This window comes from Emys orbicularis, chromosome 13, assembly GCF_028017835.1.
Source record: "Emys orbicularis isolate rEmyOrb1 chromosome 13, rEmyOrb1.hap1, whole genome shotgun sequence".
Lineage (NCBI taxonomy): Eukaryota > Metazoa > Chordata > Testudines > Emydidae > Emys > Emys orbicularis.
This window is the reverse complement of record NC_088695.1, coordinates 27,543,565-27,565,537: the sequence shown is the minus strand read 5'-3', so window position 1 is coordinate 27,565,537 and position 21,973 is coordinate 27,543,565. Positions and strand designations below refer to the sequence as shown.

Here is a 21,973-nt window from a genome sequence, read left to right as displayed (position 1 = left end):
AGCCTGGTAGGAGTCCCCGGCTGGGGTGCCCCCCGCCCCTCCCCTCCAATAGCTAGATTTTACGGAGGAGATTTGATTTCACGGTCCGTGACTCATTTTTCACAGCTGTGGATTTGGTGGGGTCCAACTATTTGATGATGATGGTCAGGGATACAGCCCCATGCTCTGGGTGTTCCTAGCCTCTGACTGCCAGAAGCAGGGAGTGGATAAGGGGATGGATCACTCGATGATTGCCTGTTCTATTCGTTCACCTCTGAAGCACCTGGCATTTGGCCACTGTTGGAAGACAGGATACTGGGCTAGATGGACCCAGTATGACCATTCTTATGTTCAGCCTTTTCATTTGGACTAATATCTCTAATGTCTGTAACTTGAAGTCTTTAAACTATGATTTGAGGACTTCAGTAACTCAGCCAGAGGCTAGGAGTCTATTAAGTAGGGGAGGGGGGAGGTTCTGTGGCCTGCAATGTGCTGGAGGTCAGACTAGAGCTAGATAGGGGGACCAGATGTCCCGATTTTATAGGGACAGTCCCGATTTTTGGTTCTTTTTCTTATATAGACTCCTATTACCCCCCACCCCCTGTCCCTATTTTTCACACTTGCTGTCTGGTCACCCTAGAACTAGATGATCACGATGGTCTCTTCTGACCTTAAAGTCTGTGAATCTAATCTCTTTTTGTGAGCGCACTTCATTTTTAAACTTTTCAATATAAACATTCGGAGCTTGGCATTTGAACTGCCAGGCTTATAAGTAGTGAAATATTTGACGCTTTCTGAAAAGTCTGTTTCTCTTCTAACTTCTTACCTGTTATTTATGAAATACTCAAAAAGGGTTTGTTTTTGTGTCTTATTTATTTTCAGGTCCCTTTCGGAAAGCATGCAACTGAAGCCATGAGTACAAATAAACAGTGGGATGTTAACAAAGCACTGGCTGTTGCCAGCCTCTTCCATTTTCTTTACAGTGCAGGAAACGCCTGTGTGATTCCATTTTTAACTCTTTACTTCCGGCAACTGGGGTTGACTGCCCCTTTAGTAGGTATTATCATTGGAATTAAGCACTTAATATCATCTCTCTGGGCTCCACTATGCTCCTACTTTGCAAAGAGCCACAGTAAAAGGAAAGTTCTCATTACTGGATCATTGCTGTGTTCAGTGGGAACCGGTTTGCTGCTTACACTTGTCCCACCTTTGAGCAAGGATGTCATGTACAAATATTGTAATATAAGCCAGCAATCAAGTAGCTTATTGAATGCAGTAGAGGTCCCTGACATGAGTCTGAACAATCTGAGTGCTGTAAATCCCAGTACTGTTACCAATAAAGAAATGGTGTCTGCAGAAACACTAAGAACAGCTACAAATGTTTTGGTGACGAGTGGAAAGCCACCGCTAACAAGTACAGCTTTCCAAGAATTGTTTACCTTTACAGATGCACAGAAGAAGAATGGTAAAATAACTGGTGAAGTGGGTATAACTGCAGACCATTACAATAATAGGTCTTCTGGCAAGATAGTTTCTTCTATGAATGCAATTAACCAGATGATACAAGAACTTGAGACACTCACTTCAAATGAAACACCAATCCATAGGCTTGAGAAGGAAACCAAAATTCCAGAGGTTGGGCTGCTGAATGTGAATAGTAATCCTGAGAAAAACCTTTCTGTTGGTGGAAGTACTGAATTTTCTTTACTTCAAACAAACCCTCACCCTGCTGGTCAAGCTTCTTATGTTTTTGAAAATCTGTCGAGTCACTGGGAGAAAGTTCGGGATGTCAACTTTGAGCTCCTACAAGATATTAACTTTCTTGACCGTAAGCACCAGATTTTTCTCATGGTGCTAGGTGCTGTTGTGTTTTGGGAGCTGTTGGCTGCACCTCTTGAATGGATGGTTGATGACAGTCTTTATGAATATCTTGACTTTGTTGATGCAACTGACCGATATGGGAAGCTTTGGATTTGGAGTTATTTGGGTGCATCTGGAGGAGCCTGCAGTATCACCATATTTGTAGATCAGTTGAACTGCTTCCTCAGTGCTAAAATCTCTCGTCTCGCTGTGCACTTCTATGGCTATGCTGTACTGATCACACTCACATTGCTCATCAGTGTCTTTCTTCCTATCCATGTTTCCAAGAAAACAGAGCATGTGAACAAAACTGTCAAAGCTCTGAACCTCATTGGAAGTGATGGCCGAACAATTCTCTCTGCTGTCACCGTCTTCCTTACAGGAGTCATTGGATCTACTGTGCAGAATTTTCTCTTCTGGCAAATGCAGGACCGAGGCAGCAGTGAATTATACATGGGTCTCTCGGTGGCTATCGGACTGATTGCTGAAATTCTGCTTTATGTCTTCAAAAGCAAGTTACTAAGGGCTCTCTCAAGTAGTGGTACTGTTGCACTGAGTTTAAGCTGCCTTTCAGCACAGCTTCTGTACTATTCGTTCCTATGGAATGCATGGTCAGTACTGCCTATTCAGATGTTGTGTGCCTTCAGCAACGGTGCCTTATGGTGGGCAGTTAATATGTTGGTTGACGATGTAGCCAGTCCTGGGACAGAGAGAGCTCTGCACGTCGTCCTCCAGGGCCTCTCATATGGTTGTGGAGCTAGCCTGGGAAGCTTTGCCGGCGGATTTGTTGTGAGCAACTTTGGCTTGGCAGTTCTGTACCGGGCGTGCTCTATAAGTTTGGCACTGTGGTTAATCTTGTTCCTAATTGTCCAGTCTAAGTTGCCTCGGCAGAAAAAAATTAATTATTCTCGTCTCCTGGCTGCAGATCCTAGTGATGAGAGTGACTCTGACGAGGAGAAGGAAAGGGACTGGCTAGTGAAAGCTATGAAAGATGAGAACTTCAGTAGGAATTGGTAACGTAATCATATTTGATCAGCTATTCTGCAGTAGAACAAATTCAGAGTACAAAGGTGAAATTATTAGGCAGGAGGGAAAGAAATGCCCAGGAATGACTAATAATTCCTAAGTGGTGGAATATACAGTGTACATACTTGCTTGGAAAGCTGTGTATAAAGACCATGTTTTATACATCTTTTATTTTCTTAAGATTAATTTATAGTAAATATTTGTAGCATTTTTTAACTTAATCATTACGTTTCCCAAATCCAAGTGGAAGGCCTTTTGAGATGTGCATTTGCTAAAATAAATGCAGTTAAGTTTTTAATCCAAAGGCAGAATTTGGATGCACGTTTCTCAGAGCTATAGCTGCTGACATTGGGAGCTGTACCTTAGCACAGTCGAAACAATTTAAAAAAAAAATATTTACAGTGCACTAAAGTCAGTAAGGAACCATCCCTCCCAGGCTCAGTCTTCAACAAACAAGGATTATTAATGAAAGAAACACCCTGTTGGCTTTAGTTTGACCTCTAAAATCAGTCTTGCTATTGGCTTGGTCAGCAGTGAAAAATTATATTGGCATAGCTACGTCGCTCAGGGGTGTGAAAAAACATAGCTCTGGCGACACAACCCCTAGTGTGGATGCAGCTATGTCACCGGAAGTGCTTCCGTTGATCTAGCTAATATGTTTGGGGAAGTGTTGTCCCTACATGGTCAGAAAAAACCCTTTTGTTGGCATAGGCGGCATCTACACTAGGAGCTCTGCTGGCATAACGTCCATAGTGTAGACACAGCCATAGACTGCACCTGTTTATGATGGCAGTGTAGTCTAGTGGATAGAGCACCAGATGGTCTCAGAAGACTTGGCTTCCTCTGCCACTGGTCTGCTGGATGACTTTGGAAAAGTCACTTTCCCTTCCTGCACCTCAGTTTTCCCCATCTGTAAATGATACTGACCTCCTTTGTAAAGGGCTTTGAGGTCTATGGATTAAAGAGCTAGGTATTTATGGTTGTTGTTTAGCTAGGGGTGTAATTGTTGAGGTGGCTGTGAAGACAATGTTGACAAATAACTGGGCTTTCTTATAGTCAGTATTTTTAAAAAGGGTGGCTGGAGTACACTCCCAGATGTTGGCTCACTGAATTCAACAAAGCATCATGTGGCTTATCTTTAATATAGTGTGTCCTTGGGCCTCTGAGGACCATCTGTTTCATCTTGATCTGAGTAGCCTCTGCTTGGCTCAATATGCAGTAATGCATGCTGGTGATCTATGTGTACACTTGTAGCACGGTATTCACAAAAGTGCTTAGCACTGGACTGAACTGCTCCCATTTAAATCAATAGGATCATTGACTTCTGTGGGAGCACAGTTAGGCCCAGGCTGAGTGCTTCTGAAAATCCCACCCATACAGTCCCCATCACTGGAGTATTACAAACCTTAGTAAATCATCCTTGTAAGGTTGGGAAGTAGCATCATCTGCACAGAAAGATGGAATGACTTGCCCAAGGTCACACAAGGTGTTTGTGGCGAAGCTGAATCCAGCTCTCCGAAGTCCCAGGACACTGCTATAACCACAGTGCTATCCTTCCTCTACCTGGACTCTGTGCAGACTGCATCTCCATATTAAGGATAGAGATGGATAGAGCACCATCTTTTATATCTTTCAAAAGATAGCTGCTACCTGCTTTATTTTGTGCAAGTTAAACATGGCACTTTTTACACCCCTTTGATTGGGGTAAGTTTCGGCAACCTGTATTTTTAGAATACACTATGCTGTGCATTTGGACAGGAATATATCTTCAGTTCTCAGGGGTTGGTAAACGAGTAACTTTAAAGAGCCCCTGAGATTTGTCCAATTATAATCTCAAAAGCATGTAAATTCCAGCATAGTTTCTTCATAGGCACTTACAAAATAAAAATGATTTGGCTGACCTCACCAAAAGGTCCATATTAGACCTCATTAAAAATGGCCCTGAGTCTTTTTGCCCTTCAGGCTAAGGTTGAGTGTAGTGCCAGTGTAGTAGTTATATCATCTTTCAAAAGTTTATATCCTTCCTTTTCAGAGGAATGGGGTTTAATACTTAGTGGGTGTTTAGATATAGTTTGCTAGTTCAGGCTTAAAGTTTTACAAACCATGAGAGTGGTAGCTGCAAGCAAACTAAATATTTTGGCACATTTAACATGCAATAGAAGCAGGGCTTATAAAAGAGCTGTAAATAAAATATGCACTTGGCTTAATGAATGCTTGACCTAACACCTTTCTAATTCAGTAGGAAGTGGTACAGAAGTGACCAGCAAGGAAAGGGGATACCATTGAATGGTATTTTATTGCTAATTACACATCAATAACAACTGATCTGCATGTCAGATCATTTCAGCCCAACAAGCTGCCTTCAACTTGCTGGCACAAATCCACTTTGCCTTGCAGTATACTCTACTAGAAATGCTTTATATAGAGAATCCTAGTGCCAAGAACAGCTATAAAACTTATTTTATCTTGTCCATCAGAAGGGAAAAAAAATGTTACTATCTCATAGGAATTCAAACCAAACAAGCTGGTTTAGCGCTAATTACTTATTTTTAAAAAGTTAAAAGGTATCTGACAGCAACCATAATAAGTAAAATAAAGAAGTTGCAAATGCAGTATTTAAAGGGACAGTGTCTGTTAAACACTCTGATACGTGGGGATGTTTAGAAAAGTGAGAGAACTTAAATTTGGCCCCAAATTTAGTAAAAACATGCTTTTGTAAAACCTCAGACCAATGGAAATGTACATTTTTAAAGTCCATTGAAAACAGGTTTTTTAAATCAGAAACAGTCCCGTTCAGTGGTTGAAACTCTAGATTTTACAAAAAATCTGGAAGTGAAACTGACTCAGTGCTCTTCTACAACAGACCTTAACTATGTCTGTTTCTACTTAAATCTGTGCAACACCCTTGTGTAGACACTTCCTCACCCCTTTCTCTGCTTGAGGCTGTGTCTATCTCTGCAGTACTCTCAGCCCCAGCAATGAAAAGTGTGGGGCTGTTTGCAGAATAATAGGCGATTCTCCTGCCCTTTAGAGGCTCAACTTGCTGGTTCGACAGCATTCCCAGGCCCTTCTACCCAGCAGAGCAAGGGGCAAAATTTAATTGTCCTTGACATTCACTTAACTCCTTTTAGTTGTTTTTTCTAGCTGTATTTCCATTTGCTTTAGTTGGTTTCTGTCATATCCCTTGCATTCTTTTAACAACTATGAATCTTGTCAAGGCTTTTAATGCTATTAGGACTTAAAAAACAACAACCCCATATCAACTAAACTGCCATTGTGTAGAGTAGGTATTCAGTCTCTTGTAAAATAAGTGATGAATGGCTACGCTTGGTGGATTTAGAAATACACCCACATCAACAACATGTACTTAGATCACCTACTAATAGCCCCAAATTTTTAATGAAATTCCTGCATGGATGTTTTCCTGTTGCACTATCATTTATTATTATTTACAGTATTAACAGGAGTGTCGTATGTAAGATATGGGAGCTAATTGTTGTGCTCTACTTGGCACTGGAGAGGCCTCACTTGGAGTACCATGTCCAGTTCAGGGCACCACACTTTAAGAAAGATGTGGACAAATTAGAGAGAGTCCAGAGGAGAGCAACAAAAATGATAAAATATTTAGACAACCTGACGTATTGGGAAAGGTTAAAAAAACTGGATGTGTTTAGTCTTGAGAAAAGAAGACTTGGGGGCGGGGGCTGTGGAGACCTGATAAGTCTTCAAATATGTAAAAGGTTGTTATAAAAAGGATGGTGAACAATGGTTCTCCATGGCAACTGAAGGTAGGACAGGAAATAATGGGCCTAATCTGCACCAAGGGAGATTTAGGTTAGATATTAAGAAAAAAATTCTAACTATAAGCATAGTTAAGCACTGGAATAGTCTTCCAAGGGAGATTATGGAATCCCCGTTTTTTGAGGTTTTAAGAGCAGATTAGATTGATTTTTAGTAGGCAAGCCCTCAGTCACTAAAATTAGCAGATTGGTTGTATAAGAAAGTGCCAACATAGTCACTTTGCTGACCATAACTAATCTTTAAACGCTGCAGAACACTACACAACTCTGATTCAAATAGCCGGAATTTAAAGAACTGGTTGCTTCATCTTATATTTTGATTTTTATCACTGAATCCTAAGAAAACTACCTTCTACAACATTCTAGGTTCTAGCTTTTTCATCTGTGTCCTATACAACAAGCATTGTAACCAGAGCTGTTTGTAGCAGGGTGGCTTCATTTCACAGTGTGACGTTGCAAACTTTTCCCTTAGTTTCTATTCATGTGTGGTTCACATTCTCTAAGATTTCCTGTTCCAACAGAACTACAATCTCAAAGCAAAACTCAGGTGAAATTGTAAATTTTTCATGCCGTTGATTCAGAATTGTAAGAATTGTCCTGGGTGCTCCAAAAAGATTCATTGGACTCAGCAAACCTTTCCACAAAGCTTTTTTCACTCTGGAGTTCGTAATGAAATATAAAGCCAGGTGAGTTTCTAGAAAGGATTTCAGGTTTTGTAATGAACACTTTCCCCAGCTCTGCTTGTAACAAATACATCTTTTCTAGTCCATTTCCTTAGGGTGGCTCCAGTTAGCTGTAACTTCACAAGAATGTCAGATATTTTCAGCAATGTTATATTACAAATAGGAATATTTTGCATGTTCCAAAACTTAAAAAACTGGAGCTCTCCTGAATCTGCCCTCTTTTATCATGGAATATGCTGCCTTTCAGGCATCATGTGCACTCTTTCAGACACCACTAAGACTTTCCATATTACTTTACCATGAAGTCAGCATACAGTATATATTGCTACATTCATTCAAATGGACACATTTTTAAAGAAGCCTCAACCCAGTTTCTATTTGTTCAGGGGCTGAGACTAAGTTTTCCTATGTGTGTGTACTCTGCTTAGCTTAACTGGCCTCATTCCTCATTGGGACCTCTGGACACTACTGTAATAGAAATACTGTTATTGTGCCCAAAGGCAATGATGCATACGAATTAGGTAAAGAAACATCTAAAATGCTAGTAGTTTTTAACCCAAAAATAGAGGCTAGATTGAGGCACCTTTACAAATTTAATCTTAATACCTTCATCTGTAATATTTAGAAATGTTTCTGCTATGGCTGTAGATTTCTAGTATAACAGTTTGCTTTCTCCATCTATCCTAACTTCCTTCCTCTAGGGTGTTTATAGTGACGATCACTCTAGTATCTAAAACTACTCCCTTCTATTTGGGCCAGCAGTCTACCGGGGAGATAATGTTAGATGGCTAGTGAAAAAGTATAGTCATGTGATCCAGCCAGCCAGGTAACAGAACTTTGTATGTGTGATTTGATTGGACATAGGATGAATTCAAAAACATCTGTAATTGACTTCTGAGCCAATCATGTTGCTGTTGTTTGCATATGCAATCTAATTACACCTCTACCCCGATATAACGTGACCCGATATAACACGAATTCGGATATAACGCGGTAAAGCAGTGCTCCGGGGGGGACGAGGCTGTGCACTCCGGCGGATCAAAGCAAGTTCGATATAACGCGGTTTCACCTATAACGTGGTAAGATTTTTTGGCTCCCGAGGACAGTGTTATATCGGGTAGAGGTGTATTAACGATGATTCCAGAGTTCCTACTGTTGATCCCTATTGAGTTAAGCAATAGAAAACAGCTGAATTATCACATGACTTGTCAAGCAGTCAGGAGCCAAACATTCATTTTATAGTTCTTCCACAAGAATAGGATTTCAGGTTCACCAAGCCGAACAGAGCTGGTAAAACCTGGATATAGGAACCTAGATTTTGCAGGTAGCCATCCACTGCCTTGTGTTGCCCAGTGATATATTTGAATGTGATGATAGGCAGAAGTTTAACAATGTGGTGGTTAATTGACAGTACATGGTCCTTGCTTCATCATGGAAACATTTTTGAAGGCTTTGATTCTTGTGTATTGTGTGTGCGCCTTGGAGTTGTATGAAATTTCTGATTGTCTACTCAAATAATTGCCTTTTAAAGAGCTCTAAATCACCGTATCTGTCTTAATGTTTTCCCACGTGCAGTTTAATATTTTTGGCATTTGTCAGCATATCTCAAATACCATAGAGACTGTGTTACTGTTTTCTTGAATTGGGCAATGCACTTTAATATTAAGCTTTTAATATATGTACCCTTTCTACTGGATATCAATGTACATGCACCTTTTGGCTTTTTATAGAAATAACTATGTACAGAGAAATAGTTGGGCTTTTAAAACATATTCTTCAGTTACACTGGAAGTATTGCTATTAGTAAATCTGTTCTTATGCAGCTTAATCTAAAAATCCTTTTAGAACAGGGCCCATTAAAGACTTTTAGTCTTGAATTCTAGGACTTTGGGAGGCTGTGCATGTAGTCAGACTTACACATTTATACTTGAGAATTGATTTGCAGAGGGCATGCTGACTGGAACATAAATGTGCTGGCCTGCTTGCTATTCAACTTCCAACCTTACCATGTGGAACGTCCAACACATCTGAATGCAACTTTTTCATTTGAAATTACTTCTGCCTTCCGTTTTGCAGTGATTTTATTTGATGACGACTGGAACAAACTGACCTTCATGCTTTAATTGGATCATAAACTCAGCCATGTGATTCTTTAACTGTTGCTAGATTAAATCCTGTATTTTTAATAGCACAATATAAATGTCTAAAATATTCTCATTTTGGCCAATAGTGATTTACAGTCCTGAAGATGAGAATATCCCTGTAAATATTCAACTCTTCTGTTGATTAAACAGCTTACACTGTTGTTTTTCCCTGCAATGCAGAGCAGTGAAAACAGATCTGAGGTGATTTTCATTGAGAGCTCACAAATGGGTTTTATGGCAGATGCTCTTCATTTAATGAGTTGAGTCACAGTCAGATGCTGGGATTCTTTTACATTTTACATGTGTAATTGAGGTACAATAATAAGCTGCTTGATTTTAAAAGCAAATTGAAGTATAAATAAACCAACAGGTGTTTGTACTTGTACAGGAAACAGCCATTTCCTGCCTCTGCAGAGATTTTGTTTGCCTCATTAACAATAAATGATTTGACCAAAAGTTGAAAAGTACAGTGCAACTTCTAAAAACTTTTAGTGCATGAACTAGGAAGCCCAAGATACTCTTGGGGCTGAACAGCTCATGAAAATACTGAGGTTATATATTTTCCAAAAAACACAATCTCGTCAAGTGCCAGATACTGCATTCCTTAATGCCCTAAATTACGGCATTAATACAGTGCAGGTGATGGTACTGTATTTGCAAATCATTGGTTATTAAGAGAGGGAAAAGGTATTCACGTCAACTGCTGTGAATAATCACAGGTCATCCATGCTGGGTTCTGCTGCTGTCTTTCAATTTGAAATCAACATTTCCAGAATCCTCTGCCTTTCATAAACACCTCTTCATTTGTCATCTGTATATTTTTGCTGCCAACCTCTGTTTGCACTGAGTTTACAAGCAGAATAAATACCTTTTAATTAATCAGAAATGCTGTGGTATTTAAAATCCTTGACTGACTCAAGACTAGGCTGTTTCTCTTTGCTCTTAGTTATGGGTGACTTGGTATTTCTGGTTTACTTTCATGACTTGTGCCCTTGGAACCTGTGACCACCTCATGACTCCTAATGGTTATCATTGCAGCCATAGGGTTGTGTTTTCTCCGTGAGTGAAGTTCGCTCGTGGTATTTTTGATTCATCCACAGTAATGTTTAAAATAAATAAAAAATCCATCTTTCCAGCTGAGCAGAGGGTCAGTGTTGTGCTGGCACTGGGCACCACTCCATCCCATACTGAGCTGTACAGCCCCTGGGTGGGATTATCAAAAGCACCTACATGACTTTCCCTGTCAAGTGTAAGGCGCACTAGTCCTGTTGACTAAGTCACTTAAGATGCTTTTTAAAATCCCAGCCCATGACAGCTCTCATCTTCAAAATCTCACTGAAACCAATGGCAACTGTGGTCAATGTTTTCAAATGTAGGCACCTAACTAGGAGGTCTCAAGCCCCTGCAGCTCCTATTGGCACGAATGGGTGTGCAGCACCTCTGAGAATGTAGACACTTATCTATGTGTCTAAATATGTATTTAGGTACGTGACTTTTAGGCACTTGGGTTTGAAAATATTGGTCCTAACTTGGTAACACTGCATCTGGATCACTGAATCTTTTCCTATGATGGGGCCTTGTACCTGTAGGACAGATCATTTCACCCTCTTGTGCCCCAGCAGTACCTGCAGCGCCTTCTGCAGCACTGTTTCAGAGGGGAGACCACACTGCCTTCTCTTTCCCCTTGACCTGCACGTGTGCTGCTGTCGTGTTCATCTTTCTCTGCCTCCCTTAAGAGAGTGGAGGTCACTTTCCTCAAGAGCCCCCATCCAGTGGTTTCCCCAGATGAAACAGACCATTACAATTCAATTTACATTGAACTAAACAAAAGTATTTATTGTAATAAAAAAGAGTTTGATACTAAATGCCTGAAATTTAGCTGTAATGGATGTTTTCTTGTCTACATCTACCCATTTATTCACTCAAGCTTTTCTATGGCACTCTCCTCACTGTTGTCTGAGTCCTTTCAAACACTAATGGATTTAGCTTCACAATATTCTTGAGAGCTAGGTCAATATTCTCCGTGCTTTACAGAGGAAACGAGACACACAGAGGTGAAGCAATTAAACCAAGGCCACACAAGGAGTCTCTGGCAAAGCCTGGAATTAAACCCACGGCTTGTGAGATCCAGTCCAGTGCCAGATCATCTTTCCCTCACTCTTAAGTTAGAGAACATTTATAAAATGCTGACACATCTTCTTTCTGCACATCTCCCTGTCTCCTGTACTGAGAGTCATGCGCCTCTGGGAAGGAATGGTTCCCAGAACACCAGCTTACCTATTGACACTCCCCATACACACACCTGCCTTTGAGGTGCATTGTAAATGTAAACACCAGCATTTGATTACAAGAGCCTCCCTTGTTGAACTTGGCTGGGACACAAAAGCAGAATTCCCTTGTCTCCTGTTTTTAATAATAATAATAATGTGCCTTCATTTTAAATACATCTTTTGGGCTCAGCTTTACTTTGTCCTCCATTGTCCAAACAGAATATTGGGGCTTTCCTAAACTCTAAGTTAGTGTAAGAAAAAATCCTTTCCAGTGTGGCATTACCTTGGGTATGATCTGGAGCAATGAACAGTTTCCCCCCCTCAGTTCTCCACCCTGGGGTGCCTTTTACACTGCTTTGCTTTCACACAGCCTTCAGCATGTGTGTTACTCCCAGTTATGTTGTATGAGTGTTGTGGCCAGCCACTCATGAATTACACTGCAGAGCAACACCAGTAAATTCCCAGTCCCAGACTTTCCCCAGAAATGTACATCTTGTACTGCCCAGCTCTCTCCTGGACAATACAAGCTCATATAAAATCTGTGATTTTATTAATAGAAAATGATATGCAGAAATCCTATTATCCCAAATGGAGTTTCCCAAACACTTCAGTCCAAACACATTGGTTTAGATAAAACAATAAAACAAATTTATTAACTAGAAAAGATAGATTTTAAGTGACTACAAGTAATGAGGCATAAAAGTCAGAATTGGTTACAAGAAAATAAAAATAAAGCAAAACTAATACCTAACTTAACAAGCTAAGTGAATTGAAAGAAAAAATCTCTCTCGCCACATGTTTCAGCAGTCTTACTGGCTGAATTTCTTTCGTTCAGAATCCCTCCCCAGTCCAATGCTGCTTCCTTTGTTCTTCAAGTGTTATTGATGCTATGGGTAGAGAGAAAGGGAGAGAGAATTTGGGTTGTCTGCTCTCCCTTCTTATAGTTTGAGAATAATCTCCAGCTGTTTCTTTGTCAAGATGTAGATTTTTGCCCATATCCTCTTTCCTGCCAAAGATTGGCCACTTAATTGGGTGATGGTCCATTTGATTTTGTTGACACCTGGCTGAAGCACTGGCTAGACTTTCGTTTCTGGGAAACTGGTTTGTGGCTGCTCTCCCAGACTTGAAACATGTCTTAGTAATACCATACAGAGGAATCTTATAACTTTACATGCAATGTTTCCACACGTATTTTACCAGGACAATAATGATCAGCAAATTACGAGTTTTCAAATGATACCTCACAAGGCATACTTTGTACAAAATTTATCATTGTCCTGCAAAAGGGGTAAACATAGGAGTGCAGACTGTCACATCCATATCTCTAAACAACTCTTTCCTGTATCACAATTAACTCCTAACCATTCCTCTGCAAGACAAAGTCCAGCCCAACTGTGGCAATGGAAGGTGCAGGGCTTTCAAATTGTAAACTTGTCAGGCTGTCTCTACCAGTCTACACAGGAAATTGGTCTTTCTCATTGCTTTCTGCAAGTGTAGGAACACAGCTTTACCAGAATTAGAGCTGGTTGAAATTTTTTTTTCCCCCTTGTGGAAAAAAATTTGGGGCAAAAAATCAATCACCAATCTTTTTGCCCAAAATTGAAATATTTTGATTCTGAAATTCTGCTGTGATGCCTCATGTTCCCATTCTCCTCCTTAGACTGGGCTCCCCACTTGGCCTACATTTCCCATGATACATCATGGTTTTCCCTCTTGGTGAGGGGAGGTAGTGCATCATTCCCATGACGTGGCTGCCATGCATCATAAAACGTGGAGTTCAGCTTGGGAGTCCAGCCTATAGAGAATGGGGGAATGAGGCAACTGAACTACAACTCCCCTGAGGCACCGCAATGCGATTTTGGAATAAAAATATTTGGGGTTTGGGCCAAAAAACACAAAATTTTTCTGGTTATCAGTTCAGTTTTACAAAAAAAATCAAAAGAATTTTCCAGAAAGCCCATGCTTTTTGCCAAAAAACTTGGTTTGTAGAAAGCCCCATTTTCCATGGAAAATTTTTGACCAGCTGTTATGGTTCCAGTGTGAGTTTTACAGTTGAACACTCATTCCCTCTGTCCATGGGCACCCTTCCAAGTGACTAGGACCTACACCTATATTTCTTTCAGGGTCGAATTCCATGATTCATCCCACTTTTAGACTTGAGTCCCTAAGTCACAGCACCCATATTCACCAGTGCTGTGTCCTCTGGGTTTTGGGCTCTGTCATAGACTTCCTTTCTGCGGTATGAAAATGCAGTCTCTTCCAAATAAAGTATGTATTTATCCATAGGAACATAGGGATGAAAGGGTTAAAACAACAAGAGCTCTATACACACATTATCTTACCTAAACCTGAACCTTTTCCAGTTTCAGTAGGTCCACTTGTCCTAGGCACCCCACAGCACTGGAGCTGGGCAAGATGGTGCCCCTGCAGCTGCTGCCATGGTCTCAGTGTGATTCTCTGTCGGTGTCTCACCCAGTGAGTTCCAACACCGTCTTTTGATCCATATCAAAATGCCTTTGCCTGTCCTGGGACCCCTGAACTTGGTCAATCTGATTTATGCATCTCTCCAAGAGGATCAGAGGCAGCCTTCCAGCAGTGAATTTGTTTGCTAAGACCTGCAATTGAGAGAGAATCACTATCTGCAGTCCTGGATTGCAAGCTATCACTTTAAGGGCGGGGAGGTTTCCTGCTCCATCTTGCAGACCGAGGTGGTTCTGTATCAAAGTGTGTGAGCAGCATCAGTCTGGAAAGAATTAGCTTAAATCAATTAAGCTCCCTCTCTGCCTTAGGGAGCAGCTTGTTTTCTCTCTGTGTTTCGAGGTTCATGTTTGTTATCATTCTCAATTTTACAAAATCCAGTAGTTATGCTGCAAACTTCTCTCACTTCTCTAGGTGTATGCTGTGGTCATAACACTGGAGAGGTGTAAAACAACCCACAATTGAGTTAGCTCTTTGCCTGAATGCACCAGACAGCACAATAGTAATCCTAGAGGCAGAAATACGTACAATATTTATAAAATATAATACAGATATCTCCAATGTTCATCACACCAGCTCTAGCCAGGATGATTATCCTTGCATATGATAAGAGGTGGAGAACTGAAGTCCCCAGAGACTCTTATTGAAGTTTCTTAGCTCACATATGTGGTAGCTTGAAGCTACAGGGCATCCAGACAGAGAGGGCTGAGGTCCAAGCAGTGGGGTATGTACTTGTTGCTACTTTGTTTTCTGTGTAACACTCCTTTACAGTTCTAGGAATCCATTGTCTTCAGGAGGCAGCTGCCATTTTCTTTTCAGTTCAGATGCATGTGCCCCAGGAGACCCACACATTAGGGACTTCTTTCTTTCGTGTTAAAGCATAACCAGAGTCCTCGTGTTGGTGCTCTGAGAAGAGAACTTAAAAGCAGACGAATGGTAAAATGACCACTTATGGGACTTTGAAGGGCCTCCAGTTTAATGCAAAAGAAGAATCTGGCTAGAGTTTTGCTGTCTTTCCATGCAGATGCTGTTGAAGACAGTGGCATGAAAAGATCTGTTTTTCTAACTGTGCTGGGAAAGGTGCCTTTGGTAGCCCCTAATGCCTACCATGTCCCACAGGACCCAGGCACAATGGGGTTTAAGGACTTAGAGGAGGTTTATAAAGGTGTGGTGTGCCAAAATCCTAATAGGCCCATAGTTCTATTACACAAAACACAGGATAGGCTCAGGGGAGGGACTGTAAGTGGCACGAGCCTTCCTTGCTGTAGAGGCATGGGGAGGAACTGGGCAGCAGGCTCAGTACCTAGAGATCCCATTCGGAAGCAACAGGAAGCCTGGGGCCAGAGAACTCAAATGGGAAATCTGTGGGGATATGCTGGGAAACTTACAAGTGTAAGAATCTGGCCTGGGACCAGCAAGTTAAATAGGAATCTGCAGGGAGGCAGCCGACCTTTAAGTTAGCCTGAGTCTTGTGCTCTGCAAGCCAGAGAGGCACCAGAAGCTGGTCACCTGCTGAAGGCACTGGATCTCCAGGAGAAGGAAGGAGGAAGAGAGGCTCCAGGAGGGAGGTCACAGGCCATGCTGCAGTTCCTGGCCAATGTGGAGTTGGCTCTCGGGGTGGGGGCAGTGTGTGGAGACCCCCTGCTACCCTCCCTTCCCCCCCGGGGCCGCAGGGATGTGCCGGCCGTTTCTGGGAGCAGTGCAGAGCCAGGGCAGGTAGGAAGCCTGCCTTAGCCCCGCTGTGCGGCTGGACTTGCCGGGAGGAGTTGAGGAAGGGAGTGGGAGGGGTTGATCAGCTGGGCCCATGGACCCCCTGGAGTACCCTTGGGGACCCCAGATTCAGAAACGCTGGATTGGAAGGATTGTGAGCTGCAGATGGAAGGAGCAGTCAACAGACATGGGTACAGAAGCCAGCACACTTGGGGTATTCGATACTCAGGGTCTTTTGGGGAGGGTATATGAGGGGCACTGGGCACTTAACAGATATACAGGAATTTCACAAATAAAGGGCAGGGACTGTTTTGTGTCAGTATAGCGCCTAGTGCAGTGAGGTTGGTTTGTGGCTGAGATGCCTATTAATTATTAACAATAAATGAAGGTCGCCATGCTGTGAGGAGCAGTTGGGGTGGGAAAAGTCACAGAGAGACCTCGATGCCATAGGGTGATGGGTGGGGCAAGTGAACTCGTCGTCTCTGACTGGAGAGTTACTGTACAGCAACAGGGAACAGATGATTTCGTGGTGGGATTTCTCTGGTTTCCTTCTGCCCTTTACAAAAATCCCTGTTTGTGTGTCAGCCTGACTCTCCACACAGAACTGCCTGGCTTGCCTGCACATCAGCACTAGACTAAGAACCAAGCACGTTTGCTATTGTGTCGTGGGTAGAGCTGGTTGGGAATTCTTGGGCAAAACTTTTTTTTATTGTGGCTGGAAGGCGCTGATTTGTCATACCAGTTTTGATAAAAGTTTCCTCAAGTCGGGATGGAATTTCTGGTCAGAGAGACAGACAGACAGCTTGAGTGACTTTCCCATATTTAGTGTGGTCTTGTCCAGGGAGGAGATAACTCTGGAGTTGATAGCAGAATGGTTACTGCTTCAACTCGGCCTCTGTTGGATGTGTCTTGAGGTGAGTGGTAGAAGTGTAGGAGCACAGGATGGCCCAGTAGTTAGGTTAGCTGGCATATTGGGAGACCTGGCTTCAAGTCCTTGCTGTTCTACAGGGTTGGGTGCGACCTTGGGAAAGCCAGGTGCGGGGAAGATTTTCAAAGTCACTTGAGCATGAAATTCCCATTAAAACAACGAGGAGTCCGGTGCCACCTTAAAGACTAACAGATTTATTTGGGCATAAGCTTTCGTGGGTAAAAAACCTACTTCTTTGGGGTTTTTACCCACGAAAGCTTATGCCCAAATAAATCTGTTAGTTTTTAAGGTGCCACCGGATTCCTCATTGTTTTTGTGGATACAGACTAACACGGCTACTACTCTAAATTCCCATTGACTTTCAATGGGAGGCAAGTGCCATTTGTGCCTTTGAAAAATCTCCCTCTTTGTCTCTCTGTGCCTCAATTCCCACTCTTTAAAGTATGGGATAATAGCACTGCCCAACTTCACACGGATGTTGTGAGGACAGGTACGTTAAAGATTGTGAGGTGCAGCATTATAGTAACAGGGGTCCTATATGTATAGAAAGGACTAACAGTGTTCAAGAAAGCTTCTTGTCCTTGCTTCCACCAGAGGGAGCCCCTCTGTCCAATAATGAACACTTATATCTCGCCTCCTGCTGCTTCTGGTCTATTTCATATTCGTGCAGCTTTGCAAAAGCATCTCAACGGCTAATCATCAGACAGCAGCTGCCAGGCAGGTGTCAGGCTTCTCTTTTCTTTTTTGATTTGATCTCTCTCTCTTTTAATACATTTCTTTTCAAAGGGTGGGCTCTGGCTTCCCTCTGGAACTGGCTCCTTAGAAGTGCATCTGCCTGAGGAATTCTGGGCTCAGGAGGATTTGTTTTTTTTTTAAACACCTTTTCTTAGGGTCTTATTAAAAATAAGAAAGGTGTTAGGATGGAAAAGGAGAGCAGGACGCCTACCAGGTATGGATCATTGGAGTCAACCAAGTGGACAGCTGCAGACCCAGCCAAAGGTGAGAGCGCTTTGCATGCATGTGGAGCAGCCAGGCATCCCCTGAGATCCCTGCCCGATAAGAGAGCTCAGCCACCTCTCCAGGCAACGGACTCAAATCCGCACTCAGTGCCTGCAGAGCCTGCTGCTGAATAACACACCGTCTGAGCTGGACCTCAGTTGGACTGGTCTCCTAGCTCCCTTCTCTACGCCCACCCCGGCTAGTGACTGTGATGGGGGTACACAGCAATCAGAGGGGGATGGGTGTTTAGAAATGTTCGGTGCCTCTGATGGTTTTTCTCATCACCTTGAAAGTTTCACAAGGGTAAGTCAGGGACTTTCCCATCCTCCCCCCTAGGGCTAGGGGGTTGTTGGTGGCCCGGGGGGAGGGTCTCGGGGTGCCCGCATAGCTCATTGGCAGGGTGAAGGCAATAGGCATTTTCAAAGCAGTCCTCTTCTGCTCAGCTGCAGGGACATAATAGTGGCAGGCACTGGAGGAAGCAGGTGATCAGGCTCATGAGTAGGAAAACCTGGCTGGGAACCAAGAGTTCTCTGTTCATTCACAAAATCAACTCACACCAGCTCTTCCAAGCGGGAGTTTGTGCTGCGAGAGCACAGAGGTGGCAAAACTCCAGCACCTTTGGGGACGCAGATGAGGGAAGGGATGGATGACGGGGTTAGAGTAAATGAGAAACGTCCTAGCTTGTCTCTCTGGGTGGAGAAAGTATTAAAAGATAACACATCAGTCCCCAGAGCCCCCCAAAGCTGTGACTGCCTTTGAAAAATGATCCCCTCCTGGCTCCAATGGCTCATTGTTAATTTGATTCTTGAGAACATCATGGTGAATAATGAAGATGAGGGCAAGATTCAGGAATTTACACATTCACGATGCTGCTAAATATTATTAGCTTCTGCTTTACAGTTCCCCAAGTGTGCGTCTCAGGGCTGGCGGTTCCGGCAACAGCTGTGCTGGGGAGATTGATGGTTATCCATTTATCCAGAATATTTATGCCGAGTAGATGGTGTCTATTGATTCAAGTACGCAACTGTGTGATCAATGCCACCACAGAAATCTACATCCTGGGAGAGGTAGCTGGGCTTCAGATACACAGCAGCAGCTCTTTTATCGGCTGCTACATAACAGTGTGGGGAGTGTGGGCTAGTGGTTAGAGCAATGAGCCAAGGGGAGGGGGCAGGACTCCAAGGTTCTCTTCCAGATGCAGCTGCTTGTTTGCTCTGTTTTCTCAGGAACCTCATTTCCCCGCTCTGTACCTGTTTCTCCCCCTGTGAAATGGGGATGATCACAGAACTGTAGGGCTGAAAGGGACCTCGAGAGGTCATCATGTCTGGCCCCTTGCACTGAGGCAGGACCAAGTAAACCCAGACCATCCTGACAGGTGTTTGTCCAACCTGTTCTTAAAAACCTCCAATGACGGGGATTCCACAACCTCCCTTGGGAGCCTGTTCCAGAGCTTAACTACCCATAGAGTTAGAAAGTTTTTCCTAATATCTAACCTAAATCTGTATGCTGCAGATTAAGCCCATTACTTCTTCTCCTACCTTCAGTAGATGTGGAGAACAACTGATCACTGTCCTCTTTATAACAGCCCTTAACATATTTGAAGGCTGTTATGAGCTCTTCCCTTCTCATGACTAAACATACCGAGTTGTTTCAACCTTTCCTATAGGTCACATTTTCTAAATATTTTATCATTGTTGCTCTCCTCTGCACACTCTCCAGTTTGTCCACATCTTTCCTAAAGTGTGGCAGCCGGAGCTGGGACACAGTACTCCAGCTGAGGCCTTACTAGTGCTCAGTAGAATGGGACAATTACCTCCCATGTCTTACACACAACACTCCTGTTAATATATCCCAGAATGACATTAGCCTCTTTTGCAATGGCATCACGTTGACTCATATTCAATGTGTGATCCACTATGACACCCAGATCCTTTTCTGCAGTTCTACCACTTAGCCAGTTATTCCCCATTTTGTAGTTGTGCATTTGATTTTTCCTTCCTACATGAAGTACTTTGCACTTCTCTTTATTGAATTTCATCTTGTTGATTTCAGACCAATTCTCTAATTTGTTGAGATCATTTTGAATGCTAATTCTGTCCTTCAAAGTGCTTGCAACCCCTCCCATCTTGGTGTCCTGTGCAGATTTTATAAGCACATTCTCCACTCCATTATCCAAATCATTAATGAAAATATTGAATAGTACCAGACCCAGGATCAACCCCTGCAGGACCGCACTAGATACACCCCCCCAGTTTGATGCCAATCATTGATGATTACTCTTTAAGTACAGTCTGTCAGCCAGTTTTGCACCCACTTTATAGTAATTTAATCTGGACAACATTTCCCTAGTTTGCCTATGACAATGTCATAGGCGACTGTGTCAGGAATCTTACCTCCCCAGGGGCGCAGGTGGGCTTGTGAGGCTTAATTAATTCATGCTTTCCTTGTATGGAAGGTGATGCAATCATACAGTGGTAATGCTGTACTGTTCATATTGTGCTTTCTCTACCTCAGTAATGGGCAGGGAGTGAAGCCCAAATCTAGGGCTGAACAGAAAACAAAAATTCTGATTTGTGGGAAATGTGGAGGTTTTGACATTTGTTTCTGTTCCAACTAGAACAAAACAGAGACCTTTTGAAATTTTCCGTGAGTCAGAGAAACACACCCAAGAATAGCCAATAGCCCAGTGTGACAGCAGTCACCTGGAATGTAGTAGAGCCAGGATCAAGTCCCTGATTTGGAGCAGAGACATGAATCTGGGTTTCCCACATCCCAGATAGTACTCACACCACCAGGCTGTTCTGGGGCAGGTCTCTGTTTGGTTTTGACCATAAGATCCCCCCCTGGACCTGATAAACCTTTCCTGACCAAAGTGGCATTGCAACCAATATATTTCCTTGAAAAGTTTTGGTTTGATGAATCAGCATTTTCCAACAAAAAATGTATCTCTGCAAAATTCCTGACTGACTCGTCTTAACTTTCCCTCTCACAATCCTGACATCACACCTGGCTCACACTTTGCTCCTTTCTCTGGAGCCTTCCATCCAGCCATTCTCTGAGCTCCCCACTTCCGCCTTCTGCCAATTACATATCTTCCCTTATTGAACTAATTACCTTCTTAGCCCAGCCATTGCCCCCAAGTGTCAACAATCTCCACCATAATAGGTTAATTTCTCCCAATTAAGCCAGTATATATTCTCTGTTACACAAGTGACCAGGGTTCTACAGCTAGCACTCTGTCGCAGAGATCACAGGATCCGGCTGTGCTACGAGTACCCGGAGGAGATCACGTGAATCCAGAGGTTGACTGACTTCAGAAAATGCTGCAAAACCTTTCTCCTCAACAAAGCCTTTGCACTTTGAGACCAACACTCACATACAGATATCCCCTTCCCCCCCCAAACCTCAACACTGACCTTCCCTTCCCCCCAAACCTCAACACTGACCTTCCCTTACACCTCCAAACCTTCAACACTGACCCCCTTCCACCCCACACCCCAAAAGTGACCTTCCCATACACCCCCAAAGCTCAACACTAACCCCCTTCCAGCCAACACTGACGTTCCCTTACACCCCAACCTTCAAAACTGATCCCCTTACACCCGACACCCCAACACTGACCCCTTCAACTCAACACTGACCCCCCCTTCTGCCCAACAATGACCCCCAAACCTCAACACTGACCCCCCTTTGATCCAATACACCCCAACATTGACCCTCCTTCTATAGCCACACTCCATCGCTGAGCCCCCTTCTATCCAATGAACCTCATATCTGACCTCCCTTCTACCCAATAAGCCCCAAACATTGACCCCCTTCTACTCCAAACACCAAAAGCGACCTCCATTCTACCCCCAAAACCCAACACTGACCACTTCTACTTCCCTCAAATCCCCCAAACTGACCCCCTTCTCCCCTTAATTCTCACAACACTGATACCCCCCCAACCCTTAAACTCCCAATATGACCCCCTTCTGCACCAAACCCAAACACTTACCTTCCTTCTTCCCAATAAACCTCAACCCTGACCCCTTTCAGCCCCCAAAACGCCACCCATTGGTCTGACCCAGTATGGCCATTCTTACATTCGTATGTG

General features: G+C 43.0%; 2 protein-coding genes across 2 annotated transcripts in view; both read left to right on the top strand.

The window, feature by feature from the left end:
• The first annotated feature begins 891 nt into the window (after positions 1–891).
• MFSD6L (major facilitator superfamily domain containing 6 like) lies at positions 892–2,856 on the top strand. The gene has a single exon (XM_065416266.1). It carries the CDS (start codon positions 892–894, stop codon positions 2,854–2,856), a length of 1,965 nt encoding a protein of 654 aa, XP_065272338.1.
• Positions 2,857–17,798: 14,942 nt separating this feature from the next.
• The window catches only part of LOC135888470 (bMERB domain-containing protein 1-like), a 64,029-nt gene continuing 59,854 nt past the window's right edge, over positions 17,799–21,973 (top strand). Inside the window, exon 1 of the mRNA XM_065416278.1 lies at positions 17,799–17,877. Within this exon, the coding sequence (XP_065272350.1) occupies positions 17,799–17,877 (79 nt within the window). The remainder of the gene's footprint in view (positions 17,878–21,973) is intronic.